This window comes from Danio aesculapii, chromosome 19 (genome assembly GCF_903798145.1).
Source record: "Danio aesculapii chromosome 19, fDanAes4.1, whole genome shotgun sequence".
Classification (NCBI taxonomy): Eukaryota; Metazoa; Chordata; class Actinopteri; order Cypriniformes; family Danionidae; genus Danio; species Danio aesculapii.
In genome coordinates, this window is record NC_079453.1 from 12,433,731 (window position 1) to 12,455,647 (window position 21,917).

Consider the following 21,917-nt stretch of genomic DNA (forward strand, 5'->3'; position numbering starts at 1 on the left):
AAATGGTTTCTGATGGAAATTAGCCATGTTAAATTTGTTTGATATCTCTCAATGTATTGTTGATTTCATTTAAGCGAGCTTTCCATGCTTTATTTTTTGCACTACATTACAATTTGTTTCTTACAGTATTATTTCCTAACAGTTGTATAAAGATTACACAATCAAAATCAATTTGAATAATTATATTTTTGTTATTTCTTAATTGAATATTAAGTTTCTGGCCTGGTTTGAGAATATTTAAGAAAAGATACAAAATGAATTTGTGTGTGCTTGTATTATAACTTGAACATGTTTCCTATCTTCACCATAAACAAAACTACAAAACATAAGAAATAGCACTTCTCTCTTGTGATTATGGTTTTCCTTTTCCCATTTCTCATTCCGTCCGTCTCTCACTTGATCTCCGTCTCTTACTGGGGAGATTATTCACATAATCTTCTGTCCAGCTTGTGAAAGCATCTGTCTACAGCTGCAGGAATTCCTCTGTTTGATGTAATCTGTCCATCAAGCCATCTTGTCGTACAGTATATTCAGATTATATGATACATTGTGCTTGGTGTTCCTATTTAAAAAAAAAACACACTATATAATGAAGTGAAGAGGGCGTCACGGTTGCACAGTGGGTAGCACGATCGCCTCACAGCAAGAAGGTCACTGGTTCGAGCCCCAACTGGGTCAGTTGGCATTTCTGTGTGGAGTTTGCATGTTCTTCCTGTGTTCGCGTGGGTTTCCTCTGGGTGCTCCTGTTTCCCCAACAAGTCCAAAGACATGCGCTATAGGTGAATTGAATAAGCTAAATTGGCCGTAGTGTGTGTGTGTGTGTGAATGTAAGAATGTATGAATGTTTCTCAGTGTTGGTTTGCGGCTGGAAGGGCATCTGCTGCATAAAACATATGCTGGATAATTTGGCGGTTCATTCCGCTGTGGCGACCTCTGATTAATAAAGGGCCGAAAAGAAAATGAATGAAGTGAATGAGAAAAGTCCTAGAGAACAAGACATGATCCAAACTAAATGAACACAGTATTCCTGGAGATAAAACTCTTGATCTGAAAGAAACTTTTTATTTTTTGTTAAATATTTTACAGACAGTAAAAGAAACATCCTGACTGGCAAATTATTATTATTTTCTTTTTCTTCAGAGATTACTTTTCCGTTATTTTACGATGTAGCTTGTTTCCTTGGTACAAAAAGTAGGCTTTTATGATTTTCGTTTTGTAGCAAAACTTGCCAAACATTTGAAACGATGCTGTGTGTTGAGTTGAACATGCAAATGTATCTATCATGGTACACAATAGCGTTTTTATTCGAAGGAAATTTTGCAATGCCTCTATTAAACTGTGATGGGTGTAACTTTTATAATGAGAAAAAAGTGTGCTTGAGCATTACTACTTTTTATGGTTGCATCTTGAGACATCATCAGTGGTGGAAAGAGTACTGAAAAATCATACTCAAGTAATAGTACCGTTACTTGCAGAAAAATGTAGTGCAAGTAGAGTAAAAGTATCTGTTGTAAATATTACAAAAGTACTCAAGAGTAGTGAGTATTACGCTGTAAAAAGCTAATGCATTTACATGTAATTTGTGGATGTGTGTAAACGTAACATTCTGTAGTGCATTTAGTGATTGCCCAGCAGGCACACAACATTATAAGACGTTAATATTAGGTTAGATTTAGGTCGTGACTTCAGGTGACCAAAATTCAATGTCTATCCAGCGTCTAAGGACAATGTTATTTTGATGTCCAATAATGACGTCAAATGGGGCTACACGGTGACGCAGTAGGTAGCACGTTCACCTCACAGCAAGAAGGTTGCTGGTTCGAGCCTCGGCTGGGTCAGTTGGCGTTTCTGTATGGAGTTTGCCTGTTTTCCCCGTGTTCGCGTGGGTTTCCTCCGGGTGCTCCGGTTTCCCCCACAAGTCCAAATACATGTGGTATAGGTGAATAGGGTAGGCTAAATTGTCTGTAGTGAATGAGTGTGTATGGATGTTTTCCAGTGATAGGTTGCAGCTGGAGGGGGCATGCGCTCTGTAAAACGTGCTGGATAAGTTGGCGGCTCATTCTGACGGCAGACGACAGTCCTAACCACTGAGCCATCATGTTGCCTCTCTTAAATCTTAGATGTGGCATGGCTCAAATGATCATAACACAATTGGTAGAACGCAAAATGCCAGGAAAATATGCGTATGGTCACGAATCCTGCATTTTAGGCTAGTGTGGATAGAGTTTGCTTTTCTGCAACAAAAATGCCAGTTTGGACAAGCATATTTATTCAAAAATACTGTATTAAAATGAAAACGCACCAGTGTAAACAGCCTGATCTCACGAGGAAACATAACTATTTTACATTTTGTCAGTTTAGTGGCTAATTCATATGAATTTGTACGAGTTCAGTTGCACAAAAATGTGCAATTTTTATAAAGAGGCATGCCATCCAACGCCACCCCTTAACCCACCCAACCATCATTGGGGGATCAGCAAATTGTACTAAATTATACAAATGAGATTGTATGATTTCATACGAACTAGCCACTAAATCAAAAAGTTACGAATTGCTGTGAGATTGCGTTGATGTAAATGGCAATCCTTGAACATACACTAAAAAACTATTTTCTTTGTTTGTTTAAACTACTTATTTAAAATGACCTGAATCAACACAATACTTAAGTTTTTTGGGGACAACTTATTTTTTTTATGTTCGATCCACTTGTAAAAATGATTAAGTTAACTTTATTGATTTGTGTTGGGGCAACATGAAGGAATTGTGTGGAACCCAGCATTTTTTACAGTGTACTTCAGATGTAATCCTATTTCAGAAAACTTCCAAAGCAAAATAAGAGTTCATTTATTGATTAAATCATTTTAATTGTATTATTCATTCTGTATGAAACATATCCAGTAATAAAAATGACAATAAGAGTGAAATGATCACTATCCGCGTTTATTCGGAATATGCTGACTACAGGTCGATGTGATTTTGCCAAGTAGGACATGTTCTTGAATCAACAACCTTTGGTGATTCTGAAACAGCATTCCTGACAAAAAAATTAAACAAAAATTAGCGAAGAACCACTAAAAATCCTTGCTTTAAACCTAATCCTAAAATTGAGTGAAGTTTATTCATAAACTAATTTAAAGAGAATCACATCCTTATGATTGACCACAGCTGATTCAGCATTAGCTAACATATGATTCACCAATCAGAAGATTCCTAACTCACTTTTAATAACCAGGGTTTCTTACCTCAGTATCTTCATCTTGAAGAATCCCCATCGCACCTCTACTCCCCCATTCTTTTCTAGATTGGGCGACATGGCAGCCCACTGGTTAGCACTGTTGCCTCACAGGAAGATTGTCACTGGTTAAAGTCCCTACTGAGCCAGTCGACATTTCTGTGCAGAGTTTAAATGTTCTCCCCGTGCTCGCGTGGGTTTCCCCCTGGTTTCCTCCCACAGTGCAAAACACGCAACTTAAGTAAATTGAATGTACCAAACTGGCATCATAGTTGAGTTCTTTGGGGTTGATCACACTGAATGCGCATTTATTTTCCAAAAACTTGAGGCGCACCACATTGCCTTTTATGTTGAAAAGAAAAAAGTAGTGCAGTGTGCTTTTTTATGTCGCTAGGCAACAACTGAATCAGCTCGGAATGGTGTATGAGTGTTGCTGTTGATAGTATTATAATTTTACTATTTAATAATATTGTGATATTCAAGATTTGTGAAGTCATATACAGCAGCTCTGGATAACTTAAAACATCAACCACAAGTTTCTTCTCCATCTTCAAAAGTCTGCGTGGTTGTCTTGACAACACAAACACTACAGGCACCTCAACAAAAACCCCACCTCTGCTTTCATTTGATTAGAGAATGAAACAGACGCGACGTACGTAATGCGCTTTTTCAGCTCAGAGTTTACTTTTTTTCAGTTGCCGTTAGTAAATCATTCAAAAAAGGTGCCTCTCAATGCAAAAAGCATGTTCAGTGTGAGCGGCCTCTTAGTACATACCTGCCAACATTTGACTCTGAAAATCCGAGATCCGTGGGGGGGTGGGGTGTGAGGCAGAGAAGGATGGGTGGGGATGTGTAGGTGCCGTGCAAAGAGTGGCATGCTGGAAATTACGAAAAGTGGGGGGTGCGTGAGCTGAAGACCGGGAGAGGGGGGCTTGGGGGGTTAAAATTCCTGGAGTTTTCCAGGAGATAGTACAAAACAAAAAGGGTGGGGTCTGAAATACGGGAGACTCCAGGGAAAAAGTGTTGGCAGGTATGCCTTGGTAAGCAGTATATCTATCTATAACCATCCCTATATTTGCTATAAGCCAGAAAAAAGTCAGGGGGAGTTCATCAAGATCTACCTGAGCTCAAACTCCCCTCTCGCCCTGCTAATGGGAGGGAGCCCAGGGCCCGAGGATCTTATAAGCTCAGGGCTCTCTTTCGTGGCAGCATGCCAAACAAACTTTATAATTAATCATCAGCTAAGTGTGAACTCTTGAAATCTGATTGGTCGATTGAAATGTTGTTCAAGGATCACCAAAGATGTTTATCCAGGAACATATTTCATACATGACATATTTCAATTGTTTCTGAGCATGTAAAAGGTGGCGGTGGAGCGGCTGGCGTTATGGTGCAGATACAACAACCTGGAGATGAACACGCTAAAAACAGTGGAGATGATAGTGGACTTCAGGAGAAACCCCACTGCTCTCCCCCCACTCACCATCATGAACAGCACTGTGGCTGCAGTAGAGTCATTCAGGTTCCTGGGCACCACCATCTCTCAGGATCTGAAGTGGGACACTCATATAGACTCTATAGTGAAGAAAGCCCAGCAGAAACTGTACTTCCTTTGTCAGCTGAGGAAGTTCAACCTGCCACAGGAGCTGCTCGTACAGTTCTACTCAGCTGTCATCCAATCCATCCTCTGCACTTCAATCACCGTCTGGTTCGGCTCAGCTGCCAAAACCGACCTCCGTAGACTACAGCGAATAGTCCGGACTGCTGAACGAATCACTGGCACAACCCTTCCTACACTTCAAGAACTGTACTCTTCCAGAGTGAGTAAAAGGGCTCGCAAAATCACTCTGGACGCCTCACACCCAGCACACTACCTGTTTGAACTGTTACCGTCTGGTCGGCGCTTCAGAGCACCAAGCACAAAAACAGCCAGACACAGGAAAAGTTTCTTTCCTCAGGCTGTCTACCTTATGAACAGTTAAATATTCCCCTACTGTGCAATACATATGTGCAATACTTTCTCATATGCACTTGTACACAGCACCTTATATCAATATGCAATGCAATACTTTCTACATTCGCACTTGTACACAGCACCTTATAACCTGTATATTTATAACAATCTGTACATACAACTCAACATCCAGGTTTCTTCACTAACCGCATCTGTTTAATGTTCATCATTTTTTATTATTATTATTTTATTTTTTCAGATTTGTTTTGTGTTGTCACTTGTCACTTTATGTACACTGGAAGCTTCTGTAGCCAAAACAAATTCCTTGTGTGTGTGAAGCACACTTGGCAATAAAACCGATTCTGATTCTGATTCTGATTCTGAAAAGCATATTTCACAGTAAATGCTTAACCAAAATATGGACGTTAAAGGAACAGTTCACCCCTAAAAACAAAAAAAAGTTCTCCCCCTTATGTGGTTCCCAATCTTCCATCTGTTGAACACAAAAGAAGATATTTTAAAGAATGTTGTAAACTTGTGACCAATTACATCCATAGAAAAAACTGCTATGGAAGTCAATGGTTACAAGTTTTAACATTCTTTAAAATATCTTCTTTAGTGTTTACCACATTAAAGGTATTCAAAGTGAAAAGTAAACAAGTAAAAGATGAGTAAATGATGACAGAATTTTCTTTTTAGGGTGAACTATCCCTTTAATTAAAAAAATGATATGCAAATGTGATCACTGATGGTACTGATGACGAAAAGCTCCATAGGTGTTCCTTCTTTCTCCAAATGTCTTTCACATCAGAGTCTCCTCAACACATTTCATCATTCCTCTCCCTCTCCAACGCTTCCTCCATCTCATCCATTTCTCTCTCACAATCCTCGCATCCCTCTCTCCCACATCCCCCTACCAGCACCAGCCCATGAGGACTCTTGGCGCCCACCATACCCCCAATGGACCCTTCGTCTCTGGGCGTCCACATGTTGTCGATGTACGCTCCCTGCTGACTCTGCTGAACCAGCCGGCTAACCGAATACAGGCTCTCCCCGCCGCTCGTGATCACCTCGTCATAGGGGGGAGCGTGGTTGGCAGCACGGGCTTCCTCCAGACGGACACGGGCACGGTGCTTCATCTCAATCAGTGTTTTGGTGTAAGAGTTCAGTGTGAATACTGCCGCCGCCATGCAACAGCTGAAGGAGATCCAGGCCATGCTGTGGAAGCAGAAGCAATGGAAACTAATATTTAGTGATCTACAGTGCATCCAGAAAGTATTCATAGCGCTTCACTTTTTCCACATTTTTTGTTGCAGCCTTATTCCAAAATGGATTAAATTAATTTATTTCCTCAAAATTCTACACACAATACCCCATAATGACAATGTGAAAAATAATTCTTTTTTAAATTGTTGCAAATTTATTACAAATAAAAACCCAGAAAAATCACATGTACATAAGTATTCACAGCCTTTGCCGTGAAGCTCTAAATTGAGCTCAGGTACATTCTGTTTCCACTGATCATTCTTGAGATGTTTCAGCTGCTTAATTGGAGTTCACCTGTGGTAAATTCAGTTGATTGGACAGGATTTAAAAAGGCATACACCGGTCTATATATGGGTCCCAGGGTTACCAGTGCATGTCAAAGCACAAACCAAGCATGAAGACAAAGGAATTGTCTGTAGACCTCCGAGACAGGATTGTCCCGAGGCACAAGGCTGGGGAAGGTTACAGAAAAGTTTCTGCTGCTCTTAAAGTTCCAATGAGCACAGTGGCCTTCATCATCCGTAAATTGAAGATGTTTGGAACCAACAGGACTCTTCCTAAAGCTGGCCGGCCATCTAAGCTGAGTGATCGGGGGAGAAGGGTCTTAGTCAGGGAGGTGATCATTAACCCGATGGTCACTCTGTCTGAGCTCGAGTGTTCTTCTGTGGAGAGAGGAGAATGTTACAGAAGGATAACCAGCAGCAATCCACCAATCAGGTCTGTATGGTAGAGTGGCCAATCTGAAGCCACTCCTTAGTAAAGGGCACATAGCAGCCCGCCTGGAATTTACCAAAAGGCATCTGAAGTCCTCTCAGACCATAAGAAACTAAATTCTCTGGTCTGATGAGACTAAAATTGAACTCTTTGGAGTGAACGCCAGGCGATATGTTTAGAGAAAACCAGACACCGCTCATTACCAGACTAATATCATCCCTAGAGTGAGCATGGTGGTGGCAGCATCATGCTGTGAGGATGTTTTTCAGCAGCAGGAACTAGAAGACTAGTCAGGATAGAGGGAAAGATGAATACAGCAATGTACACAGACATCCTGAATGAAAACCTGCTTTACAACAACTCAGTGAATGTTCTTGAGTGGCCCAGCCAGAGCCCATACCTAAATCCTATTGAACATCTCTGGAGAGATCTGAAAATGGTTGTACACCGTCGCTTCCCATCCAACCTGATAGAGCTTGAGAGGTGCTTCAAAGAGGAATGGGCAAAAATTCCCAGAGACAGGTGTGCCAAGTTTGTATTCATATTCACAAAGACTTGAGGCTGTAATTGCTGCCAAATGTGCATCAACAAAGTATTAAGCAAAGGCTGTGAATACTTCTGTACATGTGATTTTTCAGGTTTTTTATTTGTAATCAATTTGCAACAATATGAAAAACTGGGCAGCACGGTTGCGCAGTGGGTAGCACAATCCCCTCACAGCAAGAAGGTCATTGGTTCGAGCCCCGGCTGGGTCAGTTGACATTTCTATGTGTAGTTTGCATGTTCACCCCGTCGTCGCATGGGTTTCCTCTAGGTGCTCTAGTTTCCCCCACAAGTCCAAGGACATGTGCTATAGGTGAATTGAATAAGCTAAATTGGCCATAGTGTATCTATAACTGTCTGTCTGTAATGTATTTATTAATCCATCCATCCATTATAAAGATGGCTTTTAAAACAAAATATATATTATATTCTAGAATATATTTAAAATAAGCAAGCCTCTAATTTTGACTGTCAGTGTTTATCAGCTGCATTTCTATCCAAATATGAATTCACTTTCAGGTGGAGACTGAGATACAATTGTATATGGTCATTACACCATTGCTAAAATAACAAATCTAACGGAGACCTATACAGACTTTTCAAGGTCCCGTGAAGTGCTTTGAAATGTGCATTTTTTAGTCAATGTTTTACGTAATCTCAACTGAAACAGGAAGAGGGTGAGACAGAGTAGCCCCTCCCCTTTTGGAAGAACAGCCAATGGCGTTTTATTTTATCACAGTTTTATATATTCTGAACGCAAATTTTGTCACTGTTTTTGAGCACACTAGCTTATAGATATCTCTAAAACTAACAATACTCTTAACAACATCAATTGTTACGGGACCTTTAAACAGTAAACACATTACATAATGAAAATTTAAATCCCCAAATTTTCTGAACCACATAGTAGTATATGACAATAGCAGAAAGTATAGCTGCATTCCAAATCGCATACTTCTGCACTATTCTACGCCTTTTTGTAGTATAAATAGTGTAAGTAGTGCGTTCACACTGAAAACTCAAAAAATAATAAGTGCACTTTAATTACCTGGATGATGCCCTCATTCAGCCGGTAAAATGAAGTGTGTAATGATGGACACTTCACACACTCAACAGTCGCAGCTCTGCTCACATAGCGGAAGGGGCGGAGCTATCGGGCGCACATGTTGGATACTTTATTTTGGATCGTGAAAGCAAAATTCTCCTAGAAGAGTGATTATAGCGCCTCCCGATGGTAAATGCGGTTATAATCATGGCAGGTATTATTTGGTACTTTGGTCATTTATTTCACTTATCTGGCAACCGTCAAACGGTATCAGGAAAACGGTTTGAATTTCCACTTAGTAAAATAACCATTAGTGTTCCATTTGGGACGACACTACATTCATATACTATGCTGTTGAGTGTGTAAGTACATAAGTGTATAAGTGCATAGTGTACAGTGTGCCATTTAGGATGCAGCTTTTGAAGAAAAATAAGCACTAGACAAAGATGGATGGATACTCACGCAAATGACCAGCCATAGTCCCAAGTCTGAGGTCTCCAGTCTTTGGGCCCAATGCTGACAGTCATCTGGAATACTGTTGTGTACATCATATGTGCCACCATTCCCATCATGCCTAAAATGGAGAAAGGTTCTGCTAGTTTGTTTCTGTTACATATCGATTATTAATAACATATTTTCTTAAAGTCGGCATGAAAGAAATATTTTCAATTCTTATTTTTATATGTAAATATTAGTTCTTATTATAAACGATGCATCTGTGTACTTTATTATTTCCTAAACATTCTTTAACAATCTTTAATAAATCTCATAACTTTCCCTCCCCCTTCAAAATGACTTTTCTTTACTTCTGGTCACATGGAATGCATTTAGGGCGGGGCTATCAGTCCTTTAAGGGCTATGAGGGCATGTTTTGTTTTTACCCCTATTTTGTCCATTTATTAATTTTTCTCTACTTTGTTAGCAACGCCCACCTTCAAACAATCCAGTCGGTTCCCAAAGGATGAAATCTTGCTGCGCCCTACTTTTTTTCTAACTTCAATACCATTTCAATTGGATGTACAGTTGAAGACAAAATTATTATTCCCCTGTGAATTTTTCAAATATTTCCCAAACGTGTCAGGATTCTGCCACTTTGGTCTTGATAACTCTTGCTTTGGTTACAGAGTCCAGACATCTGGTCCTGTCATGTCTTGGATGTTGTGCTAGGCTCATGTTTTTTCGGGTCAAGCACTCATTTTCTGTAATTGTCTGTTTTCGTGTTTGTACAAACACCATCTTGGCCACACTTAGGCCGTGTGCGCTCCCATTTGATTTGGGCACATGAGGTCCAGGTGTGCTTGGGATGCATGCTCTCGTCGTGCTGTGTTTATTGTTTTGTTCGCGGCATGGTGTTTTCTTTCTCAGCCTCTCAGTCTAGTTGGTTTCGGTTTGGCGCTGGGATTGGAACATGCATGTCACATGTGTGAGTGCACGGTAAGTGTTTTCATTTATCGTGTGCTCGTGTCTTACGTTCAGTCTTCTGTAGGTGTTGTGTTTAGTATGTGGTTCATGTTTACATAAACCGCGTGTTTTAGTGTTGTTATTCAGTTCTCTCATTGGCTGTGTGTTGTAGTCCTGTTTTACATGAGAACATGACTTGTGTTGTGTTTTTGTATCATGTGCTCGCCTGTCTATTGTCTTGTCTCACCCACCTGGGCTAATTCAGGATGGCTACTAATTATGAATCCAACTGTATGTCACAATATGTTTAAAAGGACAATCGTAACTTCTGTTTCATGCTGACTTTAAAGCTCTCAGATGCAAAACGCACCAGACAGTACAGTGCAGATGGCAGCAAAAGCGTTGATCTTGAGCGCATACATCTCCTTATTCAGGCACAGCAGCAGCAGCTCCACCCACATCATAAGAAAACCCATGGCCAGCAGGCTGATGTATGCAAACTCTGAGACCACCGAGAGCCACAGAACTCCTACAGGACACGGAAAGAAGCAGGAAAAGCATTTTGATGTGTGTTTTAAGGGTTATTATGGATGTGCAGCTCACAATCATCTCACCTTGTGTTTCTCCAGGGGTCAACTCAATGAAACTGCGACATTTCTCACCTGTGAAGAATAAACACTATGTTTGGCAGATGTTTGGCAGATTTTTTGAGTGATAGATTTATCTTTTCACCTATAACAGTGCATAACATAATTATAGGGCTCATGGAATCTAGAGGAATTTCAGTATGTAAATGAGTGTACTGTGAAAACTGTACTGTGCCAAAAGGAAGCCCTATGTTAACAGTGTCCAGAAGCACTTCTAAGAGGCTTCTCTGGGCTCTGAGGCATCTGGGATGGACCATCACTGGAAACATGTACTGTGATCAGATGAATCAGTATTTCGGGTATTATTTGGGAGAAGTGGACACTGTGTGCTTTGGACCAAAGAAGAAAAGGATCATCCAGACTGTTGGCAGCTACAAGTCCAAAAGCCAGGGTCTGTCATGGTATTGGGTTGTGTCTGTTGTGATTGCCAGTGGTGTTGGAGGGTGCCCCTATTGAGTGCATGTGTCTGAGACTACATGTGTCTGAGACTGTGCAAGTCTGCTGTCAGATACTATTGGGATGTGTTGCTTTCAATCTTCTATGAGGATGGTACACCTCTGGTGATGCTTGTAGCTTTTTAAAATTAAAACTCGATAAACATTAATCCACTTATTTACACACTCTACTTGCCTCTTTTGACCCAAAGAGGGTGCTAATATACTCACGAATCAGTTAACCAACTGAGCCAACACATGCTACGGCTCCACTGACCATCTGCTGGTAACTCTTGCACACATCAGACAACTTCCTCCTCATCATAAAGTTTGCGTGAAATCCAAAGTTATGTATATTTTGTTATCACGTCCCTCTTACCGTAAGTTTGCTATGAGGGATTGATGCACAAAAGTAAGCCATGCCTCCTACTCAATATTCCTCTTCAGTTGGAAGTACATCAACATACTGAAATAAAAAACTTCCAGTTCATGCCGACTTTGAGCTTAATGCCTGACAAAATTCCTCCATGTCACCTTCCGTCATCCGGTCAGTCTCACCCTCTGAACTATCCACTATGATTAAACTGTCATTTCCTCCTACTAATGAGTTTTTAACACTTGACACTATCAGCACTACTGACACTTCCTCCTCCACTTTGTCATCTTGTTTAGACACAGTCTGTATCTTGTCGCCCAGGCCAGCTTGTGCCAATCTCTCTGCTCCCTGACTCAGATTATCTCTGAGAACATCAATCCAAACTCAGGACTCTTTCGTTCTATTACTTGTCCACTTGATCCTATTCCATATCATCTCCTTCAGCCTGTTACCCTTCAGTTGTACCTGCAGTTACTCACATCATTAACAGATCGCTTCACTCTGATTCCTTTGCCATCACATTAAAGCAGGCTTGGATAACACCACTGCTTTAAAAAATATTAAGCTTGTATCCAGAACTTATAAAAAATAATTACAGACTGATGTCCTGGTATAGCATTTATCGCAAAAAAACACTGGAATGAGTATTTAATCAAATTTCTGCTTCATACAACATCCATTCATCCATCCATCCATCCATTTATTTGTCTGTCAACCATCCTTCCTTTCATTCATCCATCCATCCATCTATCTGTTCTTTGTTCATCCCTTTGTCATCCATTTGGCCATTCATTCGTCCAACCATCCATCTATCCATCTGTTTCTTTGTCAGCAATCCATTCATCCATTCCTTTGCCGAACCATCCAGTCCTTTGTCCATCCATCCATTTATTTATCCACCATCCTTCCTTGCTTCCATCCATCCATCTATTCATTTGTCCATCCATTAACTTGTCTTTCTATTTATCCATCCATGCATCCAGCCATCTATTCTTTTGTCCATCCATTCATCCATCTATCCACCCATCCATCCATCTGTTCCTTTGTTCAACCCTTTGTCATCCATCTATCCATCCATCAATCCATCCATCCATCCATCCATCCATCCATCCATCCATCCATCCATCCATCCATCCATTTCTTTGTTCATCCCTTTGCCATACATTTGTCCATCCATTCATCTATTTCTTTGTTCATTCATTCTTTTGCAGATCCATCCAGTCTTTTGTCCATTCATCCATTTGTTTGTCTGTCCACCATCCTTTCATCCATCCATCCATGTCCGTCTATTTATTTGTTGATCCATCCATCCATCCATCCATCCATCCATCCATCCATCCATCCATCCATCCATCCATCTATTCATTTGCCCATCCATCCATTCATTTGTCCGTCCATCCATCCATCCATCCACTCATCAATCCATCCATCTGTCTATCTGTCCATCTATTAATTTGTCCATCCATCCATTCATTTGTCTTTCTATCCATCCATCCATGCATCATCTATCCATCCATCCATCCATCCATCCATCCATCCATCCATCCATCCATCTGTTTCTTTGTTTATCCCTTTGTCATCCATCCATCCATCCATCCATCCATCCATCCATCCATCCATCCGTTTCTTTGTTTATCCCTTTGTCAGCCATCTATCCATCCATCCATCCATCCATCCCTTTGCCAGTCCATCCAGTCTTTTGTCTATCCATCCATTTATTTGTCTATCCCCCATCCTTCCATCCATCCCTCTAACTATCCATCCTTATTACTGATTATGCTTCTATACAACCATACAGACCGCAGTGCTGCAGAGGGGGGTGGATAGATGAGAGGCAGGGTTACCCTCTCCACCAATCCACCACTATCATATTAACCCTAATTTCTAATTTTATTCTAAAGTCTGCAAATCTATAGTTGTAAAAGAACACCTGAAACCAAATACTCTATGTAGTAAATCAGACTTTACTAATCAAACTGATAAAACAACTGGTGAAGTAAAGCCGCCACTTCTACACAATTAATAATAATTTACAATCCACCTACTGGATTATTAGTCTATTTAATATTAAAAGTCGAATTTGATAAAGGGCAGGCAGTAATATAAATCAACATTGAAAACAACCATCCTGCAACCATCCATCTATAACTCTTCTCTCTCTTTCTGTCTCTATTGTCCATCCATCCATTCCTCTAACACATTTAAAACAGTGAGGCAAATTATGTAAACTTAAAGCCGTGTCCTCTGTGTTGTGTAAGACTGTCTTGTTGCAGCAGATGTTGACAACTGGGGTGACCCCATGCCAGATAAATGAGAGAAATGAGAAAGAAAGGCCACAAGAGGGAACAGATGTGGGACTAAATCAGGACATTAGTATCAAGAACAGCTTTGACAGCTGGACAAATAACAGTAGTTGTGTCATTTTCCCTTGGACTTGAATTGAATTTTTAACCAAAAACATCAAACGTCTCCAGCCAAAATTGCAAAGTAATTCTGATGTTTCATGTTTTTGAGCAGTTTTTTTCTTTACCTCATGTAACATCATCATTAAAAGTTCACAGATATCAGAAATAAGTAAGCAGGGGAGATCGGGGACGATTGTAACACAATTTTTCTTTAGCACCTAAAACTACCTTTCTTTTAGCTACAAGACTGAAACTTTTAGGCAAAGAACCCACATTTGTCTACTACAAATGTCAACTATTTAAATTTCTTAAACTATATCACAGACTTTGTGAGACGATGACAAATACAAAGTGGTAATTAGTTACAACCTACCCTACTACTGGGGTAGGTTGTAACACATACTGGGGTAGGTTGTAACAGGTAGACAAAATGCACAAGAACTAAGGGTACTACAAGTGATTTGCCACAACAACAGATTTATTGTAAATAAATGACTGCAACAATACAATATATGTGAATATTGGAGGTGTATGTGCATATTGTGTGTTTGTGCATGCACATGTACGTTTGTGTGTTCATATCTGTACGTGCACATTCATATGTATGTGTGTGTAAGTGTTTGTATACTTTCAAAACACGTGTTTCAACCTACCCCACCAATGTCACCCATTGTTTAGCTTGCTGTACTAGCGTGGTGCTGTGAAATTAGCAGGAGGTTGATACACCATTCTTTACTAGAGAAACTACAGTTTGACCTGATATAACTCATTCAACATCATCTACAATGATGGAGGTACTAAACAATATTATCTTGTTTTTTTTTTTACTTTCTTACCTCAGAATTCGATTTTTTGCTGTAGCTTCAGGAGGGATTGCAAGACTGACTGGAAAATCTCCATGTGTGATTGTTAAGTTAACCTGAGGAAACTGAAAATGCTACATGACCCCTAACTTATCCCTGATTCATGGAATTAGTAGTGTTACAACTCTCCCTGTGTTTCAACTATACCCGGTCTCCCCTATGGAGGAGTATTAACCATCACCAATACCTTCATTGTGTTTCTCACAGGACAACCAGAATCCAGTGTGGAAGTAGCGCAGCATGTATTTGTCCTCTCCAGTTTCCCATATGTAGTGCACTGCATTGGCCAGATTTTTGGCTCTGATACGGGCCAGTTCCTCTTTCTGGATGGGAGACATTGTCACATTGGATTCAGGTTTTTTCGGGTCCCCTGTTGGAACCTCTGTAAATAAAAAAAAAGAGAGAATTCAAGTGAACAATGATGAATGAAAAGATTGATTGTGAAGGATTAAACACCATGTGGTCTCTTTTAAAATCATGTAAATAACTCACTGTTCACCTAATCTGATAGAAAACCTTTCATTTGCAATCCTCCATAACGCTTAGGTTTAGTGATAATCTCCTTCAGTGTTAAGAGGGGTTAAAATGATCTATTAGATTTGCTGACCTGAAAGATCATAGTGCAACAGTAAGTATTAACCTGTAAAGCTTTGATTTTACAGTTTAAAAATTGCATTTTCAGGAATTTGTTAGTTTCTACATTAATTTATGAGTAGTTTTTAAAAAATCAGCACTGAAAATGTGTGTTAAATGTGGCCTACATCTAAGCGGTTGTTCTTGCAAAATAAAGCCTGACAGGCTTATCAGCAGCCAGATGCAAACCTAGAAATGTAATTTATCCCACTTATTACACGACTACTGCATTATTTAGCACCGATTTTGACTTGCCGGCAGGTTTTCAGAAATCGGCGACAAATTCCTGAAATCACAGGCAAATCAATGCTCGTTCACGTAAATAACAATCACACAGTGTGAACTTTCAAAAAGATTCGATCTGAGAGAATCGCCAATGAGATATTTGGCATGCTAAATATCTGAAACTGTCTGCGATTCAAATCATGCCGTGTGAAATTAGTTCTGACTGAAAATAACATCGGCGATTACCTATAGCCAATGATAGAGCAGCATCCACTAGTATGAGTATCTGCAGGCGGGAGGTTCGGGAGAAGTTAAAAGAGCTTCTTTTCGGTCTATCTGGACCCAGGAAATAGAGGAAAAACAAGTGGAAATTTGGCAGGAGCAGCCATGTCTGTTTGACGTGTCATCTGAGCAATACCATAACCGGGTTGAATTATTCTTTTCAAAACCCAGGGGAGCAAAATAAGTACCTTTTCTACCCCACTAAAAGCTTCTTTCATATTATGTAGTTAACAAAATATATACTCCGTGATCTCGCGTTGTTTCCATGTCACTTCACGCATATGTTTGGTTGTGAGACGTGGTTTGTGGACCAAGACAACGTTGTCTGCGATTCTTCATATTATAAAATCATGCAGTGTGTAACCCCCTGTCACATTTCCATCTTCCAGTATAAACACAGCATTGACAAAATGCTACCCAGATAGTCATGCAGTGTGAAAACATTTGTGACATGACTACTTTGAAAATCGTGCAATCTGAACTCAGCATAAAGACTCAAAACATTGTTCTAAGGTGTATTAATTTGCAAACTCTTTAATCAAATGTAAAGCTTGCATAAAGAAAAAATGGCTAAATGTAACCTAATGGCTTCCCACTGCACTGATTTTTGCTCAAGACTGGTTTTTTGAAATCGCTAGAAAAGCCAGAAGTCGGAGGCTAATCAGTGCTGATTCACGCAAGTGACAATCATGTAGTGTTAAATATCTAAAACATGATATTTACAGATGCCTGTGAAATATTTGGCATTCGGTTATTCATAATCGTGCTGTCTGAATGACTGAAAAACACATCAGTGTTGACCAACAGCCAATGAGAGAGCAGGATGCAGGAGAGTGTAGGGTTCAAGGAGGAGTTATAAACCACATAATCACAATAAATAAGGGTTACACAGCCTGATCTCAAAAGGAAACATAACTATTTTACGTTTTGTCAGTTTAGTGGCTAATTGTGAGTTCAGTCGTATGAAAATGTATGATTTTTAAAAGGAGGCGGGGCAACCAACCCCACTCCTAAACCCAACCCTCATTGGGGGATCAGCAAATCGTACTTAATTGTAAAAATGATATTGTACGATTTCATATGAATTAACCACTAAAAATGAAAGTTACAAATTGCCTTGAGACAGCCTTGATAACACTAAACAGAAACAAATAAACACTTAACAATAAGCAGTCACAGCAGCAGCACATTGCAAAATTATTTATTGACCTCCACCTATTTTTTCTCTCTTTGCACAATGCACAGTATTTTCCCCCTGCAGCTCCCCAAACATTTCCTCCTCTATAATCTTACATTGTTTTTGCCCTTTTGACAGATTATTTAAAATATTTATTGCAGGCCACCACACTTCTTGCGTGCCTTTGTTAGCCTGAGATGTCGCCGATGATTTTGTAGTCATGCTGTGTGTGTCCTTCTGTCACTGATTCATCATGCAGTATGAACACAACAGCAACTGAACGCTATCCCAGATAGTTATACAGTTGAAAAACAATGGCGATCCAATGATTATAAAATCATGGGCTGCATCCTAAATTGCCTACTACTCAGTAGGTACTGCATTTGAATTTAATACTCGACCATTAGACAAGCAAGTTCTATACAGGATGTAAGTAGTATGAATGGAACACGGATGTACTACATCTGCCATTTTAGGTATGTTCGACTTCATGCAGCACTGCACAGACCAATCCAAATCTGTCGTAAAGCGGTGCATGCCAGTTAGAAATTTTGTCCGGCTTGACACTGCACCGACGCCACGTGACTGTCACATGTGGCATCAAAGCACCGCGACAGCGCTCCGAGATCAGAAGATTAATTCAGCCGGTGCAGCATCAAAAGAAGGACTGCAGGAGCTGCAAAAACGGCACACGATATTACACGATTGGCTGGATTTACCGCATGACAACAACCACATGTGTTTCGGGTTTTGTTATTGGACAAATTCCATCTCACAAATTTCAAAACAATTATCTTTTATGCCATCTCAATCTTGTATATATCTTGTTCATTTGCTTATTAAAAGATTACAAATATTTTACTGCACTGATGATGCACTGCATCAACATTTGTTAAATAGTTTATAAAGGCTGAATTGAAGCTCACGTAAAGTGCTTTCCTTATCCAAAATAATCTTAATCATTGTTTAAGACTTAATCAAACCACCTTGTTTTTGGTTTTACACTAATATATGTTGGAAAGTTTTATATTTATAAATGTAAATAAATGTAACTCCTTTTTAGCATATTCAAACAAGAAGTATTAGCCTAAAGAGTGATGTATTAAACTCCTAGAAATTGTGCTTATTGCTTTGTATTTAATAGGCCTCTTCGTTGATAATTATTTCATTTTTATGTTTATATTACCCTCTCGTTTCCCCGTACTTCTCATGTGTTGGTTATATAGGCTACTTAAATTCAATTCAAAGTTCCCTTGTTATTTAAAAATTAACTACAGTTTGTAGAGACTCTATTCTGTTTTATTTGTACTGTAAATATTTTCTTGTTATAAATAAAAACGTAAATGATGATCATCGGTTGCAGCCGTGGTTCAAGTCGAACGCACCTATTGTCATGATCATGTGACCCATCTACTATCAGTTGCATTGCTTCACTCCCATTCATGAATTCTCACAGTGTCTGTCGGATGCGCACTTTAGAATCTTGCCGGGAGTAGTAGGGCATCTGGGTACTTCTCGCATGCTGTTTTTAGAATTTTACAAACCTGAATATTTTACTTGGCTCACATACTGATTTTAGCGTACTATATAGTATGTAAGTATGCAATTTCACACACAGCAATGCAGTGTGAACTCAAACTAAATAAACCTATGTATTATTCAGTCACAAGCTGGTGGCAAGAAAATCTTTTATTATGTGTAGGCCCACACGGAATCTGCGCATGCAGAATTACGCAGATTTTCCGTAGATTTTTAGCCTATCATTAATTCTGTTTATTTACTTGTGTGTGTAAATCTATATTTATTCAGTTTTTAAATTAATTAAAGTAATTATATTGACTAATATGAAAATGTTCATCTGATTTATGTACAATGCAGTTTGTACAGTAATATTTTTACTAGAAATATTATATGAGAGATTTGCTTTGTTTACCAAATAAAGGGAATCTAATTGGATTTGCATTTTAAACATTAAATACAAGTTAAAGAGATATTATTTTTTATTTCACATATTAAGGTTTTAGTTATGATCTTCCCAAAATAATTCCGCAGAAATCCGCAGATTTTACCAAAATTCTCAGCAGAAATAGCAAAAAACATCCGCAGATTCCATCTGCCCCTAATTATATGTTATTCAGTCAAGATCAGCGGTGTGACACATAAGCAAGTAAATACGTATATGAATGCACTCTATAATGGTCAACATGATTCAAAGTACCTGGATGAGCATGTGTTATTAGTTTCAGAGGTTGTTATCTGGGTTCATTACACAGGCTTATTGATTTGAGCTCATTTGTATGTGTTTATCTTTAATCTACAAACCTATCACCATTCGCTGCCACTATATGAATTCAGCTAAAAATATTCTTTAAAGTTCTACTGAAAAAGTCACCTAAATCTTGGATGACCTGTCGGTGAGTAAATTAATAGGAAATATGATTTTTTTGGGGTGATCTATCCCTTTAAAGTTTTCTTAGGATGTGTGCACACTGATACTTTTTTCTTGACGAGCAAAGATCCAGCTCAAACCAGCATCAAAACCCATCGTATACTGTTTTATTCAGAAGGGAAAATGTTAAAAAAGTGCAAAGAATTCCTGCAGGTTGCGACTTTGATTCTTTTAAGTTTTAAAATGTTCACGTTTATCATTCCTCCGCTCAATCTTTCATTCTTTTATTATCATTATTATTATTATTATTATTACTATTATTAATAACTAATCCTAGTATTACCTAAATTCTTCTTTTCAATATTTCTTTACTTTGAGTTTTTACTTTCTGTTTATTATCATTATTATAGTAATGTTTTTTTTCTCTTCTCTCAATATTGTTATTGTCTTATCTGCAGCATTTTCTTTCCACTTCCTTTTCGTCTTCTACTCTTTCTTTTCCTTCTTTCCTTTTTTTTCTCTCTCCTTTTCTAATTTTCTAATCTTCTATTTCTTCTCTTTCCTTTTTTTACTTATTATTATTATTATTATTATTATTATTATTATTATTATTATTATTATTATTATTATCATCATTATTAATATTATTTGTTCTCTTCCTGAAATCCCAACCCCCCCTCACCTTCTCACTATTATCATCAATATTATTACTTCTACTTTTGTTATCATTATTATTAGTACTGTCCTGACTTGTCCTGTTATCTCCTCATTTTCATTATTACAAGTATTTCTACCATTGTCATTATTCAGGTTGCTGTAGTTGTAGTAGTAGTAGTTGTAGTAGTAGTAGTAGTGGTTGAAGTTGTAGTTTGGGTTTTTGAAGTAGTAGTTGAAGTAGTAGATGTCGTTGGTATAGTGGTATCAGAAGTAGTGAATGTGTAGTAGTAGTAGTCGTTGTCGTTGTCTGTGTAGTAGTATCAGAAGCAGTAGACGTTGTTGATGTAGATGTTGTAGTAGCAGTCATTCCTGTAGTAGTATCTGTAGTAGATGTAGTATTAGTATCAGTGGTAGTAGTCATTGTAATAGGTTCAGTAGTAGTACACATTGTAGGAGTAGTAGTGGTTGTGGCTGTAGTAGCAGTAGTAATAGTTGTAGCATTAGAGACTCTCTGTAGTAGTAGTAGTAGTAGTAGTTGGTGTAGTATTTGGGATTTATTTTTATTATTATTATTTTTATTATTGTAGTGGTTGTTGTTAATGATTATTACTGTTGTCCTTTCTTGCTTGTTTACTGTCCTTATTACTATCATTATACTATCACTTATCACATTGTTGTCACTCCTTATATAAGTTATTTGCTTAATTTAGTGACTGTTATTGTTCCTTTTGTATGTACTCTGACCTGTTTACCATGTTACCTTTACATGCACACACACCACGCGCGCACACACACACACACACACACACAAACACACGCACCTGCCGGTACTTGATTGTATTGTTGTTGTTTTTTGTATTTTTGTTATTGTTTCATTTTCTTTGTATTTGCATTATCTCAAATTGTGTACCTTTTGTATATTAAAATGAAAAATAAAATAAAATAAAAAAATTATTAAACAGACAAAAAAAAAAAAAGTTTTAAAATGTTCTTATCGCTGCATCCTTACCAGTTGTGTAAGGCTGACTGTTGTTTTGTCCACAGTTCTTCATTTTGACAGGTGACAGACAGAGAGGCTTGGCAACTTTGTGCGTTCCCTCGCACCAGTAAGAAGTGCAAAAGGCCAGCACGGAGAGCGCCAAGGCCAGAGAGGTCAGAAAGAGGGACAGAAATGACCGATTCCTGCGGGACAATTGCTCCAACATGGCAGAAACTGATACTGCAGAGGACAAAGGAAAGACAACATTCATGTACTACACTGCAAAAAAATCCTTATCTTGTCAACAATTACAGTTTCAATTGTGGTCAAGAAATCTTAATTATCTCGATTTAGATAGATTGTATAATATTATTATGAATGTTTAAGATTATTTAGTTTTTAATTTTGTAAAGGTTAGTTAGGTATTTTACCTGCAAATTTAGTTGAACTTCAACCAAAAACATGATTTAAGACCAGCCTTGTATTTGTAAGACTTTATTTTAGCTGTATTAACATTGATAAACTTGTTTTAAGTTTGCCCCTAAAAATACTCAATCACACTTATACTTACACTTTAGAGTAAAGTAGAGCACAATCGGTAATGTTTTGATGCAGTAAGCCTCAGAATTTTGAAAAGCAGCAAGTAATGTTTTTTTTTTCTACTACACTGTTAACAATTTCCTGTAGAATCTGTA

At 38.5% G+C, this 21,917-nt stretch overlaps 1 protein-coding gene across 1 annotated transcript; it reads right to left on the minus strand.

The window, feature by feature from the left end:
- Positions 1–6,004: 6,004 nt before the first annotated feature.
- On the minus strand, positions 6,005–21,448 carry si:ch211-232m10.6 (uncharacterized protein LOC572203 homolog). The gene is made up of 6 exons (XM_056480011.1): positions 21,253–21,448; positions 15,068–15,262; positions 10,770–10,817; positions 10,526–10,684; positions 9,217–9,328; positions 6,005–6,404 (listed from the first exon to the last, which is right to left on the minus strand). The coding sequence occupies exons 1-6, from the start codon at positions 21,446–21,448 to the stop codon at positions 6,005–6,007; spliced, it is 1,110 nt and encodes a 369-aa protein (XP_056335986.1).
- Positions 21,449–21,917: the final 469 nt, after the last annotated feature.